This window comes from Emydura macquarii, unplaced genomic scaffold (genome assembly GCF_026122565.2).
Source record: "Emydura macquarii macquarii isolate MOO-44397 ecotype Brisbane River unplaced genomic scaffold, CSIRO-AGI_Emac_v2 contig_3348, whole genome shotgun sequence".
Classification (NCBI taxonomy): domain Eukaryota; kingdom Metazoa; phylum Chordata; order Testudines; family Chelidae; genus Emydura; species Emydura macquarii.
The window spans coordinates 7,490,723-7,517,594 of NW_027133485.1; the positions used below are offsets into that span (position 1 = coordinate 7,490,723).

At 39.2% G+C, this 26,872-nt stretch overlaps 1 protein-coding gene across 7 annotated transcripts in view; it reads left to right on the forward strand.

Annotated features, from left to right (window-relative positions):
• The first annotated feature begins 5,601 nt into the window (after positions 1-5,601).
• The window catches only part of SRRM1 (serine and arginine repetitive matrix 1), a 29,738-nt gene continuing 8,467 nt past the window's right edge, over positions 5,602-26,872 (forward strand). Inside the window, exons 1-15 of one of the 7 annotated variants that reach the window (XM_067533941.1) lie at positions 5,602-5,750; positions 9,324-9,413; positions 11,571-11,693; positions 13,828-13,998; positions 15,098-15,207; positions 15,945-16,145; positions 16,942-17,142; positions 17,822-17,941; positions 19,414-19,685; positions 20,986-21,093; positions 21,483-21,569; positions 22,768-22,906; positions 23,383-23,424; positions 25,532-25,636; positions 26,102-26,563. In XM_067533941.1, coding sequence (XP_067390042.1) covers positions 5,730-5,750; positions 9,324-9,413; positions 11,571-11,693; positions 13,828-13,998; positions 15,098-15,207; positions 15,945-16,145; positions 16,942-17,142; positions 17,822-17,941; positions 19,414-19,685; positions 20,986-21,093; positions 21,483-21,569; positions 22,768-22,906; positions 23,383-23,424; positions 25,532-25,636; positions 26,102-26,563 — 2,252 coding nt within the window. In that variant the 5' untranslated portion in view covers positions 5,602-5,729. Of the gene's footprint in view, positions 5,751-9,323; positions 9,414-11,570; positions 11,694-11,979; positions 12,109-12,597; positions 13,999-15,097; positions 15,208-15,944; positions 16,146-16,941; positions 17,143-17,821; positions 17,942-19,413; positions 19,686-20,985; positions 21,094-21,482; positions 21,570-22,767; positions 22,907-23,382; positions 23,425-25,531; positions 25,637-26,101; positions 26,564-26,872 lie in introns of those variants that run through there. The other 6 variants (XM_067533943.1, XM_067533942.1, XM_067533945.1 and 3 more) reach the window with 6 other exon arrangements.

The window sequence follows — 26,872 nt, forward strand, 5'->3', positions numbered from 1 at the left end:
ATTTATTTATATTTTTAAATATCAGAATGGCCATACTGGGTCAGGCCATCTAGCCCAGGATCCTGTCTTCCAACAGTGGCCGGTGCTAGATGCTTCAGAGGGGGGCGAACAGAACAGGGCACTTTGTGTGATCCACCTACTGTGGTCCAGTCCCAGCTTCTGGCAATCAGAGGTTTAGGGACCCCAAAAGCAGTGGGGTTGTGTTCCTGGCCATCTTGGCTAATAGCTATTGATAGACCTATCCTCCATGAACTTATCTAATTCTTTTTTGAACCCAGTCTTACTTTTTGGCCTTCAACATCCCCTGGCAACAAGTTCCACAGGTTGACTGTGCGTTGTGTAAAGAAGTATTTTCTTATGTTTGTTTTAAACCTGCTGCCTATTACTTTCATTGGGGGACACCTGGTTCATGTGTGATGTGAAGGAGTAAATAAAACTTTCTTACTCACTTTCTCCCCACCATTCATGATTTTATAGACCTCTATCATATCTCCCCTCAGTTGTCCCTTTTCCAGATGAACAGTCCCAGTCTTTTTAATCTCTCCTCATATGGAAGCTGTTCCATACCCCTAATCATTCTTGTTGTCCTTCTCTGTATTTTTTCCAATTCTTACATATCTGTGTTTGAGATGGGGTGACCAGAACTACATGCAGTATTCAAGGTGTGGTTGTACCATGGATTTATATTGTGGCAGAATTATATGTTCTGTCTTTTCAGTCCCTTTCCTAATGGTTCCTAACATGGTTGGCTTTTTTGACTGCTGCTGCACATTGAGCAGATGTTTTGCAGAGAACTGTCCACATTGCCTCAGAGATCTTTCTTGAGTAATAACAGCTAATTTAGACCCCATCATTCTGAATGCATGCTTAAGGTTATGTTTTCCAATGTGTATTACTTTACAAAACACTGAATTTCATCTGCCATTTTGTTGCCCAGTAACTCCAGTTTTGTATCTCTTTGCAGTCTGCTTTGGACTTAACTATATTGAGTAATTAGTACTAATCTGAAAAACTTTGCCACCACACTTTTATCCCTTTTTCAACAACATTACTATGCTGGTAAAAGCCTAGTCTACGTACAGTTTGCTAAACTGGAATAAGCTATGCCAGTAAACACTTTTTATAATGGGATAACTTTGTCTACACTGGGGTGGTGGTGATGGTGGTGGTGGGGTGTTGCTGCTTTAACTACGCTGCCAAAGCTGCAAAACTCTTGAGTAGTGAGACCTTGTCTATCCTTAACTTACTCCTAGGCAGAAGCTGTAACATTTTTCATCTTAAATATCTTACTGAAACATAACTAGAGGCAAGATGATCCTCTTCAGATGGGGACAGTTTCAGACAGTGACAATGCAGTGGCATTTTAGGCACCAATGCTGTAACATGATGTGCAAGCTATCTACAGAAACAAGCCTGGCAAGTCTTTGATCCCAGAGTGAAAATAAGTACGGAAACACTCTTAAAAAACAAAACCCAACCTTACAGCTACAACATCAGTGAATGAATTTGCAAGCCAGCTCTTGTTCCTTTTGCATTTTTCAACGGACTTTTTTTTTTTTTTTTTTTTTTTTTTTTAAACAGAGGGTATGTAGCTCCACCTAGCGTCATCCTTCTATATGATAGGAAGCAGCTAGCCTTTATTACAGGTAATATTTCCCTACAGATTAAACAATAACTTAACTGATGGACTCCTCAGTTTTGCCTCATTTGCTAATATCAGAGAAATTTGTCTCCATTCATGATTATAAATAAGCTTGGCAGATTTTTTTTTTTTTATTTTTATAACTGTGATGGATAATATCAATGTTTATTTTAAGGATTTTTTTTTCAACTTTCATCCATTTTAAATTTTCACAGATGTGGGAAATTATGATGGGGTTGAGACAATGGTGTGGTTGACAAACAATATTTAATGACAGTAGATGCTGAGATTCAAAAAGTTAAAACTTTATAACCATTAAAACAACAAATTGTCAACATCACATGTCAAAAATATACAAAGTAAATATCCTTAAATAAAACTTAGGTTCTCAAATGGCATTTTTCTTACTGTGCCTATTTGAAAATTTGGTGTTTGTACAGTCAAATTAGCGTTTGCTGACATTTACTGATAAAAATATAATCCTTTCAATCCTATTATAAGGCTACTTACCAGTGCTTCACATTATCAAAGTGCTGTAGAAACATTAACTAATTCAGCAGAATAGTATCTCCAGTCACGATGTGTGACATGCTGGAAGAGATGTCAACTTGAAATCTAGCTTTTTAAAAAAAAAAAATTGTCTAAAGTCCCAAACCTGCCCAAGTCCCTGCCAAATTTCGCAGTTTTACAGATACACTCACTATTTTCTGAAAACATCTGTTGGATACAAATGAAGAGAAGAGTATTACAGTAGAATCACCGAGTTACAAACATCAGAGTTACGAACTGACTGGTCAACCACAAACCTCATTTGGCACCAGAAGTATGCAATCAAACAGCAGCAAAGACAAAAAAAAGCAAATACAGTACTGTACTGTGTTAAACATAAACTACTTTAAAAAAAAAAAAAGGGTACGTTTAAGAAAAAAGATTTGAAAAGGTAAGGAAGCTGTTTCTATGCTTGTTTCATTTAAATTAAGATGGTTAAAGCAGCATTTTTCTTCTGCTTAGTAAAGTTTGAAAGCTGTATTAAGTCAACGTTCAGTTGTAAAGTTTTGAAAGATCAACTGTAATGTTTTGTTCAGAGTTATGAACATTTCAGAGTTATGAAGAACCTTCATTCCTGAGGGGTTCGTAACTCTTAGGTTCTGCTATACTAACTAACGAGAAAAGAGAAACTGTGCATGGCCTATTTCAGCTAAGTGTTATCAAATGCACAGCATAATAAAACTGAAAAAGTCCAGTTTTGTTCTTGCTAAATGTTACAGACTTAGTTTTTTATCTAAAAGAAAAACAAACAACCCCCTTCCCCAACCAATTTAGGTGAGAGTATAATTTTTAAATAGCCTTTTAAATATGCAACAATTTTAACATTACATAGGAATTGTCACAGTAGATCAGACTATTGATCTGTCAAATCCAGCACCCTGCCTTTGACTGTAGCCTTACCACTGCCTTCACAGGTAGGCGATGCACTCAGAAGTTGTTATAACCAACCGAGAAAGTTTCTTTCTAATCCCAATTAGACTGTCTTATTTCTAAAAGCATAAAGAGGTTTTATTCCTTCAAAAACACGTTTTAAATCCTTACTATTGTAACTGTTACAATAAATGATTTATAGAAATTGACCTATTCTCTCCCATAGATATTAAATAATTCTACCTTCATAATGGTGATTTCAGTACAAATAATAAAGCAATGAGAAAACCAGCTACCATGTGTTCAGATGTGCTCTTCCTTCAGAGGGCTGGAAGCATATTCCAGAGGAGATAGTTTAACGGGGTGGAGAGTGAGTAACTGCCAGCAGGTGCTGGTTGCTAAAGACATAAGGCCTGAAAATGGTCTCAAACCAGCTTGATCCTTGAGTGGCTCTTGAGTTACACTGCTGTAATGAGAGCTGCATCAAGCCCTGCAATACAAGTGTGCAGAGGGGAGAACATGGGACATCATTCTCTCGTATTTAGAAAGCATGTGTATGATACAGGGTTTCTATTACATATTGTTTGTGTTCCATAGTTAATTCTATTCACTATTTAATGAAGTTTCTGAAGCACAGCATAGGGGAAGTGGAGTGGCATTGCTTTAATGGCTGGCTGGCAGGCAAAGGAGCTAATGCAGGCAGGGGCAAGAATTCTGTCCCACTTAAGCAGTGGTTCTCAATCCAGTGGGCCACCCATGGCCCAATCAGCACACAGCTGTGGCCTATGTGACATCCTCTGGGCTATACAGGTAGTATATATATTGTGTGGATGCAGCCATAACACATAGAGAGCTGCATGTGTGGTCCACAATGGTAAATCAGTTGAGCCTTACTGCACTAAGGCTTTGTCTTCACTGCAAAAAGGTGATTTTTTTCCCCACTGGAAAATTGTAGTGGATTTGGGTGTTTTTACCATGATGTAGCTAGGCAAGTTCGGCACTATACTCTGGGCCTTTGGGTCAACTCCTTTAGCTAGCTGGTGGTAAAGACAACAGTGCCTCCTCTCTACTAGGATTTACAGCAAGCTAGCTAACACACAGCAGTTATCCTGAGGGTAAAAGACACACCTTCAGCTGGTGAAGACACAGGCCTTGTCTATACTTAAAAAATAAGTCGATCTAACATAGGTCAACTTACAGTCAAAGCTGTAATTACAGTGGTGGCTGATGTCCACACTGCCCTCCTTGGGTCAGTGGAGTGCATCCTCACCAGAAGCACTTCCATTGACATAAGGGGCAGTGTGGGGAGCCCTTCTCTCTCAGCTCCCTGCTAGGAGCCCATGGGCTCCCTGTAGGCTTCCCCCCTCCTCTCTGGTACCAGCCCGGAGCCTGGGGAAGCCACCGGGGACTTCTCCCCCTCCCCTTTTCCTTCTAGGAGATGAGGAAAGCTGCCTGGGGCTTCTCTTCTCTTTGCAGGAACTGGCAACCATGTCAGTATCACAGCTCAGCACTGTCATTGACAAGACTGCCCCAGAGGGGAGCAGGTGGAGAAGCAGCTGGACTTCTCGCCCTTGTCCCACCTGGGTGCGGGAACCAGCCTCCCTTTACAGCAGCCTGGGCTTGGCCTTTCTTGCGGTGAAATTGACAATGACAATCCCAGCGCTGATACAAGGGGATGCAGTTTCTACAGCGAGACTGGGGGGCCCCAACAAAGCCGACAAAAGCTCTACACCTCTCGTCCAGCTGGTTTTATTTTGGGGAAAAAACGGGAGTTTTGTGGGCGGGGGGTTGATTGCAGTGCGTGCACCCCCGCTGTCTTGTCAACCACAGCGGACTGGTCCACAAAACTCCTCAGTGTAGACTAGGCCATAGCCTAAGGGGGGTGAGGGGAGGAAGGACAAAAGGGGCCCTGTCCCACTGCGGAATGGGGGAAGGAGGGAGGCTCTGTCCCACTGAGGATGGAGACACGGGTGGGCTTTTCAGAAGCGCTGAGTAGGAGGCAGACGGCGGTGGGGGAACGCGGGACTATCCTCCTGAGAAGCTGCGTGAGGGACCCGAGCGGGGAAGGGGCAGAGCCCCTTGTTGGGGGAAGAGAGGCTGAGGCGAAACTAGCTCAACCGCCGTCGTTACCGGCCATAACGTAAATCTCCGGAGTCCCGCGTAGTGCTACCCTTCGGCGCATGCGCGCCGCCGTCCACTCCATATTAATCACATGACCTACCGAAACACCGCCGTCCCCCCGTCCCCCCGGGCCCAAACCTGCGCGCGCATTCGAACGTCCCCTCGCGGCTGCCGCGCGGGAAGGTCAGGTGCCACCTTTGGCGTCCTAGACTCCCCCATGCTCAGCCTTCTCATTGGCCGGCGCCCGCCGGATAGACCCTTGAACCCACCTCCCATTCCTCCCCAACCCCTACCGCAGTGCTTTCTGATTGGCTGGGGGTGGAGCGCGCCCCTCCCTCCACGACGCGTCCGCTGATTGGCTGACGCTTGGGCGGCTCGCGGTCGCTCGCGGAGCGTTCGGCCCCGCCCACTCCGTTCTCTGTCGCGCGCTTCCGTCTCTCATCTCGCCGCTTTTCCTCCCCCCCGCGGTGAACGTGAGGGAGGGGGAGGCCTGCGGGAGCGGTGCACGCCGGGATAGGGAGCGCTCTGCGGCCAAAGGAGAGGCAAGATGGATGCGGGCTTCTTCCGCGTAAGTGTTACCCTAAGCGTCCGGGGGGGGGGGGGGGGCGGGGAGCGGCCGGGCGGGAGAACGCGGGGAGGGGGGCCGCTGGGAGGGCCCCGCCGCCGTTGCCGCTGGGTCCCCCTGCGAGCGCGGCCGTGCCTCCTTCCCCCTCCCGCCCTGCGCAGGCTCTTGTGAGGAGCCGCGGCGGAGAAAATGGCGGCCGGAAGGTGGTCGGTGCGGTTCGTTCCACCCGGGGGGGAGGGGGACGGCGGCGTGGGGGGTGGGCTGCGGGGGGACGGTGTCATCGCGCGCTGGGGGGTGTCTCTGGGGCTGGGTAAGCTGGGGGAGGGAGGGGCCTGGCGGCCTGCCCTTTCCCTGGAGTGTCGGGGTGGGGGGGAGCTCTTATTCTCTCCCCCTCCCCCCACGCGCGCACATTCATCTAAGGGCTGAGGGGAGGCCGCCCTGCTCAGTTTCATAGGCCGCCGCATCCCGGCCCTGAGCCGCCAGAACTTGGTCGCGGGCCTTTCCGTGCGCTAGGCTCCGCTGTCCCTCCCCGGCGCCATGTGCGCCGTCGGGCCTGGAGCCCCGTTGGAGGAAGAGGAGTCTTCCTCCGTCCCACACCAGGGGCACGGGCTGGGACCCGACCTCTGCGCGGCGTGGGCGCTCTGGTCTGACTCCGGAGTCCGGTTCGCGCGCACCCGGGTGTGTGTGGCGCTGGGCTTCGTGCAGCTCACTCTGTGTCCAGCTAGGCGTTCTGGGCCGGGACCCTCTTGGTTACGGGATAGAGACAGTCTTGTGTGCAGCCCTCCCCCGCCACCTGGGGAACTTGATGTGTAGCGAGACCTGGCAAGCCTCTGCGGGAGAGTAGGGAGAAAGTAAGATTTTGGGCCTTAAGAGCCTGCGGTGCCAGTCAGACAGCAGAAAACAGTTTGATCCCCGGGGAGGGGGAATGGAGCGTCACATATGTTAATACCCTAGTTATTTAGCGGGTGCAAAGCATTGTACAAAGGTAAATGATACGAAAATGGCTGTCCTGGGTTTTGTTTGTTCATGTTGGTGTTTACGTTTGCTAAAACAAACACTGCCTGAAAAAGTATCTGGCACATGGCTAGATGCTGGAAAATTTCAACAATAACCCATCCAGGGTGTATTTATCCTTCCCCCTTTTCCTCATCTAATTGGAATTAGGGTCTGTGGAGTTGTTTTTTCCTCAAATGATATGTTTTTACACACACACTTTTTGTCGAATAGTGCTCATGATTACAGTGAAAATAATTTTTTTTGTTAACACACATTTAGTTTTGGACATTATTATAAAAACAGGTTAGCAGTTTAATCTCTTCCACAAAGCAATAGAACTGTTACTATAATCTCAGCTCATTACAATTCACAAATTGGGTTCTGAATTGAAATGCTGATTGTACCTTGCACAATTTCAAGTGTCTCTGGTGATCACTGCTGCTTACCATGCCTTGTGAATTTCTAGGCTGAGCAAAATTCCAACTGCTTTATCTGCCTCCTATAGGAGAAAAAAAAACCCACCTTATTTCTGTATCAGGCTACAGAATCTTGAATATTTTGGTGACATGACAGATATATTAAGTTCTTTTTTGATTGAAGTGGGCACATATCAAACATGTGAGCACTGTGGATAGTGTATACAGAGGTATCTTAATCCTTGAAAATAAATGCTAGCCCTAGGATTTATATGCTTCAGAATTACAGATAAGAACATTATTAATTATAACCTCATCTCTGTAATGATTTTAGTTTGTAGCATCTTATCTTGTCAACACATCTGAAGGTGCTTTTGTAAAAGATGCATAATTTTATAATACAGTCTGCAGTGCCAAATAAATAACTGAAAGCAAGCAAAAACACGTGTGCCTTCACTTTTGAATTAGAGTGTCAGGATTCTTATTTCATGTCTCTGGGCATGGTGTTTAAGTGAGATGGTACTACGGTTGAAGTAGGCATGCACTATAGAACTGGAAAGCTAACAGTTCAATTTATGCTTGCGTAGCAGAGTGGCTAGAGAGCTTGGATTAAATTCTAAATGGCTTTAAGTCAAGTGGAGTACCTTAATGCAACAAAAACTCTCAGTATACTTGCTTGCCATCTAGTTCCATCCCAACCTGTATACGTGGGCCCTTACCTTATAATATACTTTATAATATAAATGCTCACCATATCATAATGCATGAGAAATATAAATCCCTATCTTTTGAATCAGTTGATTGGTAGCTGGCTAAATAAGCTTTGAATTCAAAAACCTGATAAGTGATTCAAGGCTAAACAAATGAACAATATTTCAGAACTTTTGGTCTGGGCAAACTGAGCTATATTAACTTTTGTTGCACCATGTTTTTAAAAAATACAGTAATTAGAACCCAAGCTGCAAATTCATGTTTGCATGAGTATGAGGTAAATAGAACTACTTTTGGAAATGATATTTCCAGGGTTAGACTCAATCGCTGACTATGCTGTAAGAAATTAACTAGTTTTATTGTACATGAAAGTGGAATGGATCAATAATTTATAATGCTGTACAATCAATAAAGCAGCCGTCTCTTCTTTATAGTGTGGTGGTTGTCACATGCTAGATTAATGCTATATAGGATGGTGGTAAGCTTCAGTGAAATTTCACCTGAAGCTTGAGTAAAGGATTGGGTGTTTGTAATCATGTTATACTTTTAGCATAGAATGTCATTTCTGAGGTTTGAGCTTCTAGGGCCAGGTCTACCTCCAAAAGTTAAGTGGACCTTTGTGAAAAATTCACTCCCCTGAGTGAGGAAATTAAGCCAACATAATCCCCAGCATAGACAGTGTAAGAATTCTTCCCTTGACCTCATGACTGCCTCTTAGGGAGGAGGATTTAACTACATCAGCAGGACAGCCCCTCCCATCTGCATAGTGAGTGCATAGTGCATGTCTACACTTGAAGCACTACAGCACCGCTATACAGCGGTGCTGTAGTGCTTCAAGTGTAGACAAGCCCTGAGAATCTGATTTAAAATCAAATCCATCTTTGACAGCAGATTTCAAGAAGAAAATGAGCACTCGAAGTTACTAAAATATAATGGGGCAAGGGTGTGAATAGCAGTATTTCAAGATTTCGCCTTTGATCTATACCATAAATGCTCCATACATCTATTTTTCCTTCTACTCTTGGACAGAAAAAAACAGTGAAATGATTCCTGCTGAGCAGGTTGGATATTCTGAGTTAACAGTTAACTTTCAGAATTTGTTATTAGTAGTTAGCTGTCTCCATTATTTTGTTAGCTGTATACTGCAGCTAAAAATTATTTCACACCATTGTGCATGCTTTTAGATTTGCAAGTACTGCACTATGGTGAATTATATGTTTAAAGTGTCAGTGCAAAGCTCTGAAACCAGATTACCATTAAATCTTCTGTAGGAGATGAAGATTGGGGTAGTGAAGTGGAATGCTTCTTGAAGATGTCTGCACAGGTGGTGCAACTGAATATTTTTTAATTGCTATGCAGTTTGTCACAATTGTTTTGAATGCAAATAATATATGGTGGCAAACCAGCTTTGGAGCAAAGTTTCATGTCATACTAACAAATCTTTCTATTTTAGGGAACAAGTGCGGAGCAGGACAATCGCTTCAGCAACAAACAGAAGAAGCTGTTGAAACAGCTGAAATTTGCAGAATGTCTAGAAAAGAAAGTAAGTTTAGGGAAAAAAGTGTTTATTTGGGCAGGATGGATGTGGAATAAAGTAAACTTTTAAGATGTCTGAACCAAAGTGCACAAGACAGAATTCTGAATGGAATATTTGGCTCTCAGTGATTTATATAGACGTTGGAGACAAGTCCCACCCAAAAGAATTTACTGTGCATAAAAATAATGCTCAGGATATCCAAATGCATATTGAAGTATACCCTTTAAAAGAGCACAAATGATGTATTTATAATCTTAAAAGGATAGTGCCAGTAGGCTTTGGGCCCAAATTTAGGATTGGTTTTAAAAAAAAAAAAAAAAAAGATGAACAAAGAGAATATTTTTTTCAAAAGCTCTAAAGTAACTTATGACTCTAGGTGCTTTTAAAAATTTTTGCCCAAATTGGCGTCTTGATTTTTTTTTTTTTTTTTAACATTTCAGTTGTCTCTCTTGAAGTATTTTAACTGGTGATGAAGCTGATACACTTGAAGTGTGTTCTCAGTAAGGAGAGAGAATGGCTAGAGAAACTATTGCATTAGGGGGCTAATATTAATCTTATGTGCTGGGAGATTCTTTCCTCTGAGAGCTTCCAGTAAGTGACCACCTGCCTCTCAAAGCTCAAGTTCTCCTGTTGCCACTACAGCCACCACTGGGGCTTCAGTTGTTCCTCTGGCTCATATGACCGTACACTGTGGAAGATGAGGCTGATGAGTCCACAGGCACTGGTGCAAGTAGGAGCCCCAGCAAACTGCAAACAGGGTTCAGTCAAGGAGGCAGTAATTATCCCTAAATCACAAAGACTGAACTCTAATCTAAATTCTGAAGGAACTACAAAACAGAGTATCTGAGAATAACACAATGTAACTTATATGGGAGCTATGATCATTATCTAAGGAAGTCACAAATACTATATGTAACCTTAAGTGCTGTGGTGAGATCGGGAGTTAAATTGCTAGTGAACCTTGCTTTGGTACTAGGTATAATAAAGAATCAGAATTTAAAAAAAAAAAAAAAAAAATCCAAACCCCCACACACACTTAAATGAATATAATGTGACAAGGACCAAAGGTTGGATTTTCTGAGTTAAAAAATTCTGTTAACTTTCAGAATTTTTTATTAGTAGTTAGCTAACAAAACAATGGATATGATTTAGATTTTTGATAGTTTCTTGCAAAAGGTTGGTAAGGGTACTTTGAGCTTGATCCAACTATCATTGAAGTTAGTGGAAACTTTCTGTTGACTAATGTGGGGGTTGGACTGGCTCCTTGGAGAATGTGGGATAAGAAGTGAAGTCCTATTATGGCTTAAAATTGATTGAGATAGCAAGATATGATTAGGAACAACAGGCCAGGTCTTGAAGTAGCTTGGTGTTCAGTACATTTCATACTGATGTGGAAGTGGGGGGGGTGTGTGTGTGTGTGTGTGTGTGTGTGTGTGTGTGTGTGTGTGTGTGTGTGAGAGAGAGACAACGATGTGGTGTGGAAATATTGCTGATTAGTTATTTAAATTGATCAAGACTATAGAGCATGGTGAGAAACTCCAGAAAGACCTAACAAAACTATAAAATGTAATGTGATACCTAGCTCTTATATACTTCATCAGTAGCTCTCAAGAGTGCTTTAACAAAGGAGAGCAGTGGCATTATCTTCATTTCATGGATGGGGAAACTGAGGCAGTGTGTGGCAGTGACTTGCTCAAGGTCACCTCGCAGGCCATTGGCGCAGCTAGTAATAGAAATCAGCTCTCCTGAGTCCTGTCTCAGTGCTCTATCCACGAGGCAACACAGTCAAACCATACAAATCTAGGTTTTGATTTAATTATAATTTTTCAAGAAAGAGCTAGGGGTCACTTTGGACAGTTTAGATAATTTGTTTGCTTAATACATAGTAACTTTTAATAAAGTAATCAAAAAGCTAAGTTCTTTTCAGAAGAGGTTAGAGAATAGTATGAAAAATAAGCCATTATATAAATTCATGGGATGGCCTCTTATAGTACAAGGAATAGGTCAACCAAAACTGGAACAATATAATGTTGAATTTAACAATATATAATTCAGTCTTTACACTGAAGTCCAAAGAATTCAAGGTACTGTCACTTGGTTGTATATAGTGAAAGGATGAATATTTAAAACAGTTTTTCACATTTTTCTTATTTGTCTACACAGGTGGACATGAGCAAAGTAAACCTGGAAGTAATCAAGCCATGGATAACAAAACGAGTAACGGAAATCCTTGGATTTGAAGATGATGTAGTAATTGAATTTATATTCAACCAGTTGGAAGTGAAGGTAACGATTTCGTTGTGGATATTGTTTCTGAATGTATAACATAATTATATGAATTCTATGGAAACTGTGAATTTCTCTATGGAATACAATTAGGATGGTTTTTATTACAATATATATTGTCAAGAAATTCACTTTGTAAACAACTGTAAGGCTGGAAGTTTAGTGAAGGTGCATAGTTTGCAAACTACTCAGGTGAAAATCAAACTTACTGTTTTATTTTTGCTGTTACATGTTAAGTTACTTTGACAGCAATTTTCTAATGATGATGTGATTTATGATTTAAAAGGCCTGAACCAAAATGGAAGTTATTCCTTGCGTCTGAAGTATAGCACCATCACCTTATTAGGTCACAGCAGAGTGAGTGTCCAATGTCGCTCTGATCCAACTCCCTTGATGATGCAGTGTGTGTTTGGAGGTGAGTTGTGTAAAGTGGCCGAACCAAAAAAAAAAAAAAATCCATCAAAGAGCAATTGGGCAAAGCTTTACACTGCTCTTGAAATTACTGTAAAGTAGATCAGGTTTAATGCAAAGCATGAGGGGCAATTCTAAATTGGTCAGATTATATTTTAATGAACAGTACTCAGGTCAGATTAGATTCACAGGTCCATAGTTGTGCTCATCTTTTTCTTGCTAACTTTATAAATGTAGGCTAATTTGTGTGTTTACTGTAGTTAGATAAACTTCAGATTGATGTAGAATGAAAGTTTTATAAGAACCAGTCAGTGCAGTAATCTCTTCATGTGGAGGATATGAAGTAATCTGAGATGGTGATAAATTCAGTTTTTTATTAAAATAGTCTGCTTCTGTGCCACTGCAACCCAACGGACAGTAAAAGATGTACCATATGAATTACTGGCAAACATTCCTGTACTAATGTACTTTACACTTAATCTTTTTTCCAAAGAGTTCACCCATGTGTTTTGACAGAACAGTTAACATTTCAACTGATAAAGGTATTGCTGTTTAAAAAACTTAATAGTTGCATTTTATTTTGAAAATATAAGAATTTGTCTATTTAAAAAGTCTTCTTTGGAGGCTTTTGTACTGTGTATAGAAATCAAACTGGGGAAATAAGTTTAAGTAATAAGCTGAATAAAGTTAGGGTCCATAGTAGGAAATGTTTTGTTAACATGTATTAGTGTAATAAAACCTAAATACTCATTTTAATTCCCCTTATACTAAGCATGATTAAAGTTTAGAACTTTTTAAAAACAATCTTTTCTTTTTTGTGGTTGTGTACTCATTATTGCTTGTTCGTCTTTTGCAATTTAGATAAATGGTATAACATTAAACTCAAGGTGGTTGAGTTGCAGTAGGGAGTCGGAAGCAAGCCAAGGGAACATCTTTCTCTACAGGGGACTTGGCGATTCCAAAACCCCCAAGGTTCCAAGAAGAAACTGAAGACACCTGGAATCTGTACTTGCTTTGTGCTGTTGAGCTGTGCTTGTTATATGGACCTTGTTGCTTGACCAACAACATTAGAATTTAAAAGCCCATTTATACTTTGAGCCACTCTTGACCTCTTAACCCTTTGTGGACATTACATAATTGTCTTGAAAAAATCAGTATGGCAGCTATCTTAGCATATGCTAGTCAGTGCAGGCGTACAGTCTAGTTGTTTAATGAAAGTAAGAAAATGCATGCATAAATTTTGTTGAACTTTCGTAGCAGGATTTAAGGTACTTAACAGAATGCCATCTGCAATGTTAGACAACTGGACATCTTCTGGCCATTGTACAGCTTATATTAAAGGAAGAATTCCATGCAAAGAGAACAAAAAATTGAGAAAAATGTTTAGAAAATAATTATAAAGAACTGGCAGCATCATAATGGTTGGTGTATTAAAATCAAGGCCCTCAGTTCACTGTATAGCAGTTGGACAGTCCAAAAATACTTATGAAATCCACAAAGGGTTAACAGGCCACTCTGAATGTTATGATAAGGTGAGAGGGAAAATTAGTAATCTGATAGAATTACATTGATGAGAAATCATTAGGGAAAGCTTTTAAAAAAGCAATAGTTTTTGAGTGTATATGTATTTTAGCCCCCATGGTAGACTTAAACTAAATTTAATATTAATTGTATGTTGTTTTTTCAAATAACCTGTTTGTCTTCCTGTCGCATCTCTTTGCAGAATCCAGATTCCAAAATGATGCAAATCAACCTGACTGGGTTTTTGAATGGGAAAAATGCTAGAGAGTTCATGGGTGAACTGTGGCCACTGCTGCTAAGTGCACAAGAAAACATTGCTGGTATTCCCTCTGCTTTCCTGGAGCTGAAGAAAGAAGAAATAAAACAAAGACAGGTAGGATTTTTATATAGTTGTTGTTTAAGAGAATCACAGATACATTACTGAGGGTGCTGTGTGGTTTTTTATTAGCTGTAATCAAAAGAAATTTGGTGTGCTGAGAAAGAACTCTTCTGTTTGAGTGGGAAGGATGTTCACTTTTGCCAGTACTGAAGGAGTTGGTTTTAGTGTATGTAAAACAGATACTTGCTTCAATCTTAGTTAACTAGTTCTTGTAAATTGTGTGATATGCTGACATAATTCAACCATTTTTAAAGTGAAATTTTTAGTCACAAACTGAAATCCAATTTTTGTGGTTGAAAAATGAGGCGTTTACTATACTTCAGAACTTGTACTTCAGGTGTGTAGGGAAGAGATTCATATGGCTTAAGAATTGGAGTCTTGCAAAATGTAACTTTTGCAACTACATTTATATTTTACTTAGTGACATTATGGTTGTAGGAATCATTTTTTTAATTATTCCATTAGAGTAGCCTTCAAATTGTTTTTTAAAACTAGTTGACATTAAGGTAGATTTTGCAAATTTGGTTCAAACTGTTATTGAGGTGAAGAGAGGTCTAATTTTGACTTACACAGAATAGATGTTTTAGTTTCACAGCATAAAAAATTAAATGGCTTTTAAAATGTGGTAATTTTTTATTTAATTTTATACATCTTTTCAGATATATGCGTCTCTATAAATAGTTAAATTCTCTGTTTTGACTACTACATTTTAATTCACACATGCAGTTCTGTTTGGATAAAGGTTTTTAAAAATAGGGCCTACACTGAATATGTTTCTATTTTTTAAAAACCTGACTAACATTGATTGGTTTCTAATTCTATAATTTTAACATGGATTTCGCGCTCAATTTCTAGGTCAGCATAGATGTTGCCTAACATTCTGTATTTGTATAAGTGTGAGTAGACAAGGCAGTTTTAGCTGATTTTATTTTTCTTTGAATTGTGTCCATGTTGTTTACAAGGACATGTGAAAAAGTTGAAAAAGTACATTTATTACTCCTTGAACATTAAAATAGGAAGATAAATCCTCTTTAGGGTAACTTCTGTGTCCGATTATGCTTTTGATTTAAATACACAATGTACTGTATCTTAGATTGAGCAAGAGAAGTTGGCGTCTATGAAGAAACAAGATGAAGACAAGGACAAGAGGGACAAGGAGGACAAAGACAGAGAAAAAAGGGACCGATCCAGAAGTCCAAGAAGGTAGTATTAGTACAGTCTTAATATAAAAGTACTTTAACAATTTCTGTTGATCTTCAGGGCAGAAAGTACATGTCAATGGAGATTTCTAAAGATTCAGTGAACTTTGGAAATACACCCTACAGAATTTTTTAGGAGAAGATCAGTCTAACTTGTTGTTGAATATTAATGGCAGATAATAACTAGTGGGATATTAGGGAACAGGCATTGCTGGTAATGGTAAAGATATTGTATTTTTATGGAGAGCACAAAAGGTTTTTCTGAGGTCCCAGCAGATGGTAAATTTTATCAAGACCTCATAATTAAACTCCTGAGCTATCTTGTGAAAGTCGTTATGCTAAGATAGGCATTGTTTTAGATTTAGTTCTGTAAGATTTTCTTGTTTGTGCAGCTATAACAGTTTAGCATACAGGTGGTGGTTAATTTTAGTTTACCTAAGGTATACATTAGGTTGAATTCCCAAACAAAACTATATCCTTCGAATTGTTCATGACATAGTCCTGTCCATGTTTGCTCTAGTTTAGCTTTTAAAGTCTGAAGCCACTCTTGCTAACTGATAGGTTCTTTAGAAAGATCTAAAATAGCTCTACATTTGTTTACCTTTCCCAGTTAGTAGTGGGGAAAGATCATGGCTGATGACTTTTTAGCTGACATTTCTTAGCCGTCTATATACATGGGCTTTCATTTTTTAAATACGTTCCTAACGTACATTATTTTAACAGAAATTATCTCTTTCCTAGACGCAAATCAAGGTCTCCTTCCCCTAGACGTAGATCATCCCCTGTCAGAAGAGAGAGAAAGCGTAGCCACTCTCGATCTCCTCGTCACAGAACCAAGAGCCGTAGTGTTACTCCTGCACCAGAAAAGAAAGAGGAGACTCCAGAGCCAGAGCCTTCAGTGCAAGCAAAGGAAACTTTGATTCAAGAGGCAACATCAACTAGGCAAGTACCAAAGTTGATTTTATACTTGAAATTATCTTACCATAGGGAGTTATCATTACCCTTTAGTGCAATGGAGTTATTTTAATTCCTGATGCTGTTAGAGCTTTATGGAAAATAGCCCCGCTTTCTTCTGAAAAAAAAAAAAATGCTGTTATTTTTTGCCTGGCAGACCAATTTACATTTGTCACCATAGTCTTCATAAAATTGTTTCCACATGAAGAAATAAGATAAGATCTCTTGGAATGCATACTGATGTTTCACTAATTCATTTTTGTGCATTACTCTAGTTGAGTCCTTTCCTTTGGCAGTGTTAAGTTTATTTTCATTAAGAAATGCATATTGAGGCTAGTTTGGCTTGATTTTTCCCTGTATTTGTTGAGAACTTTGCAAGCACCACCCTCAGCTTCTGACTTCAGACTGGGTAAAGGCAGAACACTTCCTAAAGTATTGATTCAGCACTTGGAATTGAACAGCCTCAGCATTATCTTAATTTGTCAAAAGTTCTAGTATGCAATTATTTTTCACTGATCCATTTCCATTGTTCTCTATTGTCAGGTCATTCTGTGGAAAGTTAACATGTGACCTATTCAGTATGATTTTAATAATCTGTTACAGGAAGATGAAAATTTTTTTGACCACGAGTGGAATTTTACTAGAATTTGGAAGTAGGAAGACCTTAATTAGGTGTTACTTATCAGTCTTTTTTTAGTGAGAGCACTGTCATAGGTTCTTTCTAAAATATAATCCAGGTAGCTACAAATGGAAATGCTCACATTTTAAATTTTTATTTTAACAGTGATATCCTGAAAGTTCCCAAACCTGAACCTGTACCAGATACTAAAGAAACTTCCCCAGAACGAAATTCAAAGAAAGAGAGAGAGAAAGAAAAAGAGAAGAATCGTCCAAGATCACTGTCCCGTTCCAAATCAAGGTCAAGGTCTCGCTCACGTTCTCCTTCTCATTCTAGACCAAGAAGGCGTCATAGATCACGGTCAAGGTAAGAAGAAGAGTTTTTACTTTACCTTGAGGATAGAGGTCGGAAACTGAATGATCTGTTCTGAAATGGCCATTCAGAGCCATAAAAACACTCAATTAGCTGTGTACTTTGGAAATTCTGAAGAAGGGAAAAAAAACCCAAAACCCTAATTATGTGATGTGCGATTAAGGTCAAGGCATTAATACCACTCCCTTTAGAGTAACAACTCTCCTGAGTGAGAGATGAGCCTGCAGTGGGTTAGGCAGAGTCAGAGGGAGGGGAGAAGAAAAGTGGAGAACACCACATAAGCATATTCAGTAGTCTTCATCCTCCACCTCATTGTGGGAAAATGCTTGATATGAATGGCAGGTGCGCTGGGAGAGGGTACTGAATTCTGAATATGGTATTTGGCAGATCCAGGTGATTCCCCCACAACCTCCTTTAAGAGAGAAGTTGGTCCTGAAAACACTTGAGCTTTAAACTTAATCCTTTGTTTTTGTGAGGGTTTTGATTGATTTGAAATCTTTGCTTATATCTTAATGGTAACACTTTCTGTTACAACAAAAATGCTAATTTAGTGTGATACACTTGCTACAGAACAGCTTTCCACTTGGTTTCTGGTGACTAAATCTACCTCCACCCTTTGAAATTTAGGAAATCGCTGTTCATTCTTCGAATTTTCATTGATTGATTGTGACAGGTCTTACTCCCCTAGAAGGCGGCCAAGCCCAAGACGACGGCCATCTCCTAGGAGAAGGAGTCCTCCAAGACGCATGCCTCCCCCGCCCAGACACAGAAGAAGCAGATCTCCTGTGAGGCGGTAAGATTCCTTTTTTGTAAATATAAAACGGCTGACATTTAAAAGACATCACAAGGTTTGAAAAAATTTTTAAAACCAAAGTTAGCTTGAAAAACAGTTGTGAAGAGTGATTGTAGTATCAAAAGTAACTTAACCACAGATAACTTTGATAGTATTAGTGTATACAAACGAAAGGATTTAAAAGTTGCTCTGTCTTGTTTCATGCCTATGTCCCTTAGTAGCTGGGAAACAAAGCCCTTTGGATTGGCATTAGTATTACAATATTACTTAACGCTTTCTTTTTGAAGCTAATGACTTCTGTTCCAGAATCAGGTGTCTGATATAGTATGAAATGGTCATAAGTTATTTTAAAGTACCTCTAATGGATGTTTTCTCTAACATTCATAGATGGTGATGGTTTTTATCTAGCAGTCTAATTACTCAATTTGTTATTCTGATACTTTCATTAGTGCACAGTGGTAGCATTGGTTACGTTGTGACTTTAGAAGTCTGTCCTTTGTGGTGGTGTTGGGAACTTTTGCCACCATTTAAACAATTTTGGTGGCAGAGGAGCAAGTTTCTGCTGCTTTGCATGTCAGAGACCATGCGACTTCTGTGCACTGTTGAAATAGGAAACTTGGAACAGCTTTCACAAGAAAATACCTTTGAGTGTTTGAAGTTTACTATAACTAGATGCTGACTTTTTTGAGGTTCGTGAAGATTTGTTCATTTTTGAGACTTGAGATTTGTTCATTTTAGCCAAAAGGCCGAAAATACTGTGAGAAGTATTTTTGCAAAATATCTAAGAACTCCCTTTCAGCAAATATTTATCTCACTCAAGGTAGGGTTTCTTTTTTTCAGGTTCTCAGGAATTCTGCAGCCAAAGGTGGATTCTGCAGGTGCACAGTTGCAACAGAACTTACCGCAAACTTTGCTGCAGAATTCTAGAGGCCCTACCTTTAAGTTCTTGAAGTAGACAAGTTGAAATAAAATCTTACAAAATATTGCTTAGATATATTCAGGATTGACAAGTGTCTTTTATTTGTGGGTTTTTCAGCCTCCTGGTATAAAATTTTTGTGCCTTAAAGGTTCTTTTCTGCCCACCAGTCTTTTTAATAGACCCTTTTTGAAGTTTAGTAAACAAGATGCTGTAGGGTGGAACATTCTCTTAACCATCTAAATACTAAACAATTAAAAAAAAAAACCCACACAAAAGCCATTTTCTTGGAGTATTTAGGGTTAGTATTTTATAGCCTAAACAGAAGGAAAACAAAAAGTAACCTTTCTAACAAATCGTTTTTTCAGTTGTAGTTTAAAAATAATTGAAACATTGATTTGTTAGTCTTCTTTTATGTTAAATAAAGCATAAGCATTTGAGGTTAATGTGCACCAGTTTTTTGGAAGTGTCAGCTATATGTGGCTGTATAAATATGCTTGCGAAGGAGTAAAATGTTCTTAATTAGACCTAATTGATGTTAACTTTGTATCCGCAGGAGAAGACGGTCATCAGCATCTTTATCGGGAAGCAGCTCTTCTTCTTCCTCTTCACGCTCGCGATCACCACCGAAAAAACCACCTAAAAGAATTGTATCCAGTCCTCCTCGTAAAACACGTAAACTGTCTCCTTCTGCAAGCCCTCCTAGGCGAAGGCACAGGCCTTCCCCACCAGCAAGTCCACCTCCAAAACCACGCAGGTCTCCAACGCCTCAGCAGTCAAATCGTGGAAGAAAAGTCCGTGGTTCTATTTCTCCAGGCAGAGCCTCAGGTAAAGTCAGCTAAATGTTGCTTTCCCCCGATCATTTTACCTTTACCATTTCATAGTTGTGTACTCTTCGCCAGCTAAAGGCTGGACTTCCTCCAAAATTTTCGCCTTTCCCAAAGTATAGAAGTTATTGAATAGACATGTTATTGAATCAGGTCTTAAGTATTTTGTACTATGAATCTCTATATTGTTAATACTTAAGTGCCAGCAACAAAAAATGGAGCTTATAGTGGTTATAGTCAGTTAAGACCCGCTCAGTCGATCCAGAAATCAACGCAGTTAAACTACCCCTGCAAGTGGCATAGCACTGCATTGATGGGAACGCAGTTCCCGTCGGCGCTGTGCAGTGAAGGCGGTGCGCAGAAGAGACGCACAGAAGTGGACAGGAGTTACTCAAGTTCTTTGCGTACTTTGCGTAACTCCTGTCGACTGCTGCCGAATTGCGGAGATAAGTGTAGACCAAGCCTTAGTTTACTGCCAACTTTGTGAAGCCCTAGATGTGATTCATGTGTTTTTGCTTTTGAGATAGTAAGTAAGGTTTTTAATTTTGTCACTGCATATTTCTCTTGCACTCAGTTTTACTTAAACCACTTTAAAGAATCAGGCTGCAGTTTTCTCTTTTCAGCTGGTGGTGGTGTCAGATTTCTATTCCAAGGGATGGTGCAATTGTGGGTTGGGATAGCAAACAATTTTCAGACATAGGAAAAAGGTTAGGCAGTTAAAATAAAATTCAACAGTAAGTATATCATCTCCAGTAGTAGTCAGCCCTGAACTTTAGTCTCTGGTTTTTAATTCTGAAAGTTTTTAATACACCAGTTGAATGCTTTGACCTCTTATATTCTATAACTACACTTTAATTGTTGTACCTTAGTTGAATTGAATAGTTTATTTTAAAAATGTTTATTTTAATATTTCAATAGACATTTTATTTTAATAAAGTGTTACTGGCTTTTCAGGAAACATAGGAATTAAGTTACTGTACAATTTTAGGACTATTTTTCATAACCATGTGTGGTTAGGAAAGAATCAACCAAATTTTATACTCCGTTGTTGTACTATAATTTTGAATTAAAATAGCAATATACCAGTCAAATGTTATCTAAAAATGCAACATTCTTTTCTGTTTAGAAAATCTGCCAGTAAGCTGAAGTCTAAAATGTATACTACAAAAATTTATATGGGGCAGATGTAAACTGGCATCATTTATGATACTTTCTCTTATTTTGTATTGATAACAATATGTGCAAGATCATATTACTTTTCATTTAAGATCATATTAAACTTTTTCTTGCCTTTTTCTTAGATGTGTCTGCTAACCTTTGTCTTTTAGCACCTAAACATAAGAGTACTGAAAAAAGAGAGTCTCCCTCACCAGCACCAAAACCTAGGAAAGTAGAATTGTCTGAATCAGGTAAGTTTCTCATTTACAATGGCTTTCCTTTAAAGTTGTGAAAGTAACAAAACAAAGAAGGGGCATACTTTCCTAATTTATTCTTAAGATACAGTGGCTTTGATGGGGTATTGAAGGTAGGGATTTCAGAGTGCCATGCATAGAGGACATAAAGCATCCAACTCACACAAACTTTCTCTCTCATGCTTCTTTTAAAACCCTAGCCAAAATGCATACTCCAGAGAGAGGATGCCTTCAATTAAAGATGCGACACACAAATATTAAATAGAACACCTGATCAATTGTAACCACTGCTTCACTAACAAGCTGTCTATATGATAAAGTAACTTAAAATGCCTAAAGATACAAAAGTAAAAATTAAACATTTCTTAACTCTGCATATTTTTCAGAAGAAGACAAAGGTGGCAAAATGGCTGCAGCAGATTCTGTGCAACAGAGACGTCAGTACAGAAGGCAAAACCAGCAGTCTTCTTCTGGTACAGTAATATTTTGTAATTCTAATAAGATTTTACTTTCATAATTAAAGATTTGTTTATAATTAACATTGGCTACTTCTGTACTGTTCAATTCAAATTGTGCTTATTTTACGTGTTTCATTGGTGTATACTATTGCAAAATTAGTCATTAGTTGCCACACTTACCATAATGAAAATCTTTTATTCACTGATCAAAAAATACACCAGGTGAGCAGGCAAGTTGAATTTTGGGTGTTTGTATTATACGTTTGTTACAGTATTTATATATCTCTGCAAATTTTTTAAATTTTAAAGCATTTTACCATAATGTAAAACCCAGCAGTCTTCCTGTTGGCCAGTGACCTCTGTCTTTGCAACTGCTGATTTTCTCATACTTATCTCAGAATCATGCATTCAGGGGCATAACTAGCTAGCCCAGAATTGGCAGCAGACTTCATGGGAGTTGAAAAGCATGTTACAACATTCCTCTTCTCCTGTTCAATGACTCCTTTGCCTGTAGTGTACTTGAAATATTTCTTCCCATAACTCAGTTTTGCTTCTGGTTTCACTGTTTACTTTTAAATTATTTTGCTGGTCAGAATTGGTTTTGCAGAACCAACATATAATTGGGTCAGAGCTTTTATTAATGCTGTTGAATGCTGTCAGCACCTTTCAGTTTGTCCTCCAGCTAATTTTGTTCAATACTTTGTAACTGCATATGTCGAGTAGATTTTGCAACATGTACCTGAAATTCAGGCTTTATATGTGCACAAACTTACACCAATTTAAAGGTGTGGGGTTTTTTTGGAGCAATTGTTAAACAAGTTCAGGTTGGTATCTAGATGCTCTTATTTCTTAAACAGAAATAATCTACTCTTAAACAGAAATAAGCATCTACATGCAAACATGGACGAGTGTAAAAGTTGCTTTAGAAACATACCTTTAGTTAAACTAGTGCAAGCTTGTGTAGATAAGGCCTAAAGTTGCTTCACATTTTAGAGATTTGTTTTGAAATGTATCTAAACAAGTTGATCTCACTAATCCTGTTAATGCCCTGACTTACACTCTGTGAAATAGTGAAAATATTTTAAAAAATAGAAATCGCAGCTTGACAAAAAGTTATCTTTTGTATGAAGACAGAGCAATATGGCTCTCAGTAATTGCACAAGAATACATAATATAAACCACTTTTCAGTAACTAATTATTTTGTATTTATAGACTCTGGTTCATCTTCTTCATCTGAAGAGGAACGACCAAAAAGATCAAACGTGAAGAATGGTGAAGTGGGTAGGCGCAGACGACACTCGCACAGTCCATCACCTTCTCCACGGAAACGGCAAAAGGACTCTTCCCCTCGGTAATTACTTTCTTCAGTTCAGCACAACTGATATATTTAACAGTGACAAAATCTATAACTTACAAATGAACTAACTTTTTATGTCTCGATTTGTTACGTTATTGCCTACAGGGCCCCCCAGCAGAATCAGTTGGGATTACCCTTGTCCAAGTGCTGTACAAACACCATAGAAAATGGTCTGTGCCCCAAAATTTAGAATTTAGAGCTGAAAGTTAACTCTTTGATGCCAGCTGTAGATTTTTTATGTGATTATTGGATCTGATCCAAAACCTATTGAAATCAATGGGCTTTGGTCCAGGTCCTCACACTTTATAACAGGAGTTTTTTCCCCAAACTAATGCAAAAGACTTAATTTTATTTCTGCACAGGTACTGAGAATTACTTTGTGAATCTTGTGCAAGCATGTTCATCTTTGCATCAAGTAAATCTTTGGCAAATGGAATTTTTGACTTTGTGTTTTTCTCCACTGCTATCAGGATGCAGATGGGAAAGAGGTGGCAATCGCCAATGATTAAAAGGTTGGTTAGAAATTAATCCATTCATTAAGATTAAATTTAAAGTGCCTCTAGAAACACTATATTTTTGTAGCAGATGGTGAGCATGGCTGCCCTTTCTCCTGCTTCACCCACGCAAAAACCAATTCAAATAGCAAGATAATGGGACAAGTTAGAATTGTTCACTGCTTTTTTTTTTTTTTTTTTTTCTTTCCTCCCAAGAGTGAAATTGTTTCAAATTCACCTTATGTCCATAGACGATGACAGTTTGGTAACTGATTGAAATAAAAACCTGATAAGGTACCTAGAAGCTTAATCGCATTGCTGTAGAAGACACTTGTCCAAGTCATGCTTTCCAGGCAAGATTTTGCTTGTGTCTTTATTCCTCACATATATTTCTGAAACGGGGGTGAGCAGTAGATAGTTTTTCACATTGCCACCAACTGTCCTTGAGGTAAGAAAATAAAAGGAACTAATGGGGAACCTAATGTTTAAAATCAAGCTATTTAACTCCTCAACTACCAAGAAGAGATGGGGATTCTAAAATTCCCATTCTGTCTTCTTTCCCTTTTACATTCATATTCACTGTTTGTTCCAGAACAATCTGATCTAGAAGCAGGACTGAAATTAATAGCTCCTATAAACTTCAAAGGCTGAGTGTTTCATCATTTTGTCACAAATCTTACCGTTCATAGGCAGCTCTATAGGCAGTTCCTTTGAAACTTTTAGACAGAGCTTTAATATTGAGCTTAGTATAAAGCAGAAAGCTGGTGATGACTTGGCAAAGACATCACCAGAATAGCAGATTCCATGGTGATACAAGAGATGGTCTCTGCCACTAGACTGATCCTTTGAAGTCAGCTGAAAAGAAGAGTAGGTGCCTCACTGCTGTTAGGAAAATTGCTAATTTTAAACTTAAGTGCTGATCTATAAGATTAATCATTCAGACTTAATGACTTGGTGTGAATAATCTATAATGATTAAAACCTAACCAGAACACATTTGCAATATACGACTTGCTAAATTTGAGTCATGATACGTGACTAACTTCCTCAGACTCTGAGTACATTTATCATTGAATTTGTCAGTCTTCAAACAACTGTATATAACAATTGGTTTACTTTAATTTTCAGGACAGTATCCTTTACTTTACAAAAGAACAGATTCAGCTAAGTCCCATGTCAATGTGTAAACTATTTTCTTAGTCTTTTAGTTTTCATGTTAAATGTATAAGGTATTATTGCTGAATATTTTTAGTGGGTCTTACTGTGACATTTGAAGATGATTTGGTATTTTTTCAGCTCATAAAATCATATTTAGCTTTTGAAGAACATTTTTAGCAGTAAAACGTCTAGTTTCCTACTACAGAAAAATATAGCAAGGCTCTTTTGGAATTTAAAAATTAATTAGCTGACTGTTCTATTGGTATCTTTTTGCTTTTTAAAGGCTGCCCTACACTTTTAATAACTTGTTACCTAAGTTTTGTGTATTGTCACTAAAAAGCTACGTTTTTTTCACAGAATTAAAACCAGTTGAGCTTTTCAGAAGTTACGTGACAGCACATTGGGTCCAGATTTTCCCCATATAAGTTAAATGCAAATCCTCCTATAAGTTAAATGCAGTGTCTGGACCCTTGTACTCTGAATATTTTAAATGCAGCATAGCAGTATCTTAGCACCAACTACTGGTTTTCTTAACTTGTGCTCTCACTGAAGTGTTACTCTTTATCACTGATACATTTTAAGTCTGCATAGAATTAATTTGTATCTGTCTACTTGAAGTCTCTGAAGTTGGCAACCATTAAGATATATCCCATTAGGATGATAGATATCTCCTTGGTCTGGTGAGCTTTAAGAACTTAATATCTTTGGAAAACAGAACTGTGTAAGGTGGAAGACTCCTTATAGCCTCTCTATCCCATAGTCTCAGAGAAAACAAACTTTGCTGTATCCTTTTTGTCTTTTAGACATAATCACTGTCTGATATTATTTTCATCTGATACTTATCTTCCAAATGAGATTCTATGTGAACCAACTTAACTTTATGTAGTGGAGATGACATGGCAGGAAAAACTTTCAGCATCAGGCATGAGTTTATTTTTTTTAAAGGAACTCTTTTCTGTTTTCTCTAGTAGGAGGAGGAGGAGTCCCTCACCACCACCTGCCAGAAGACGGCGCTCTCCTTCTCCTGCCCCTCCTCCAAGGCGGCGCAGATCACCTTCATTGCCTCGCCGAAGGTAACTGTTTTATTCTATTGCTTTTTATTAATCCATAAGGACAATTCTGCAAATCAAGAGTGTAACACTGTCCAATAAAAAGTAAATGCCATGATTTATGGAACTGATGCCTTTAACTAATAAGTCTCTTGTTGATGAGAAGCCATTTTTTAAATGAAAATCAATTTTATTTTCTGAAATATTTTCAGTTGGGGGATGTGTTCAACAGTTGAAGCATTGTAAGTGCTGAGTGTGAAGCAAGCAAGCACTCAACTTACCTAATATTGAAATGGGTATTCGGGCAGGGTATACTGTAATACTCTGCTGTAATTCCTTACGATTGCTCTAAGAATTTTAAGAGTGGAACATCTTGAAGTAAAGTTTTTCCTCTTTGCCCAAGTGTCTGTCTTACCATTGGCAGCTAACTAGTGTAATAACTTTGTCCTATATACATGTCTTCTCAATTTCTTTCTGTTGGTTTTTTAGATCTCCATCACCACCTCCACGCAGGCACTCCCCTACTCCCAGAAGATACTCTCCTCCAATACAGAGACGATACTCTCCTTCCCCACCTCCTAAGCGAAGAACATCTACTCCCCCTCCCCCTCCAAAACGAAGGGCATCGGCTTCTCCACAACCCAAGCGCAGAGTCTCGCATTCTCCACCACCAAAACAAAGAAGTTCCCCACTGGCAAAGAGACGTTCCCCATCGCTTCCTTCCAAGCATAGGAAAAGTTCTCCTTCCAGCAGGTCTAATCGTGAAACCCGTTCCCCACTACAAAGCAAGCGGCATTCACCTTCTCCACGGCCTAGAGCTTCACATACCTCTGCAAGTTCGCCGCCGCTGCGAAGGGGAGCTTCATCTTCGCCCCAGAGAAGACAGTCTCCATCTCCAAGCACTAGACCCATTAGGAGGGTGTCAAGGACCCCAGAACCCAAAAAGCCAAAGTAAGGGACTTATTCCCATTTACCAATAGCCACAAGTTAATAGGATTTGCACTAAAATTGAAGGGTGCTGGTATTATATCTTCATGCCACTCTAGTTCCTGTGGGCCTGTTGACACACTGTTTTCATCCTGCCAGTGTCTATAATGTGGCTTTTCTGAAATCTCTATTAGAGGCATTTCCTGTTTTATGAAAATTCAAGGTAGGGTATAGCTTTAGAGGTACTGCAGTGATGCACCTTGTATAGAATGTGGTCATGGGAAGGCAGAATAGAGGCCAACATCAAACACTGATGATTGTGAAACCTGAGCC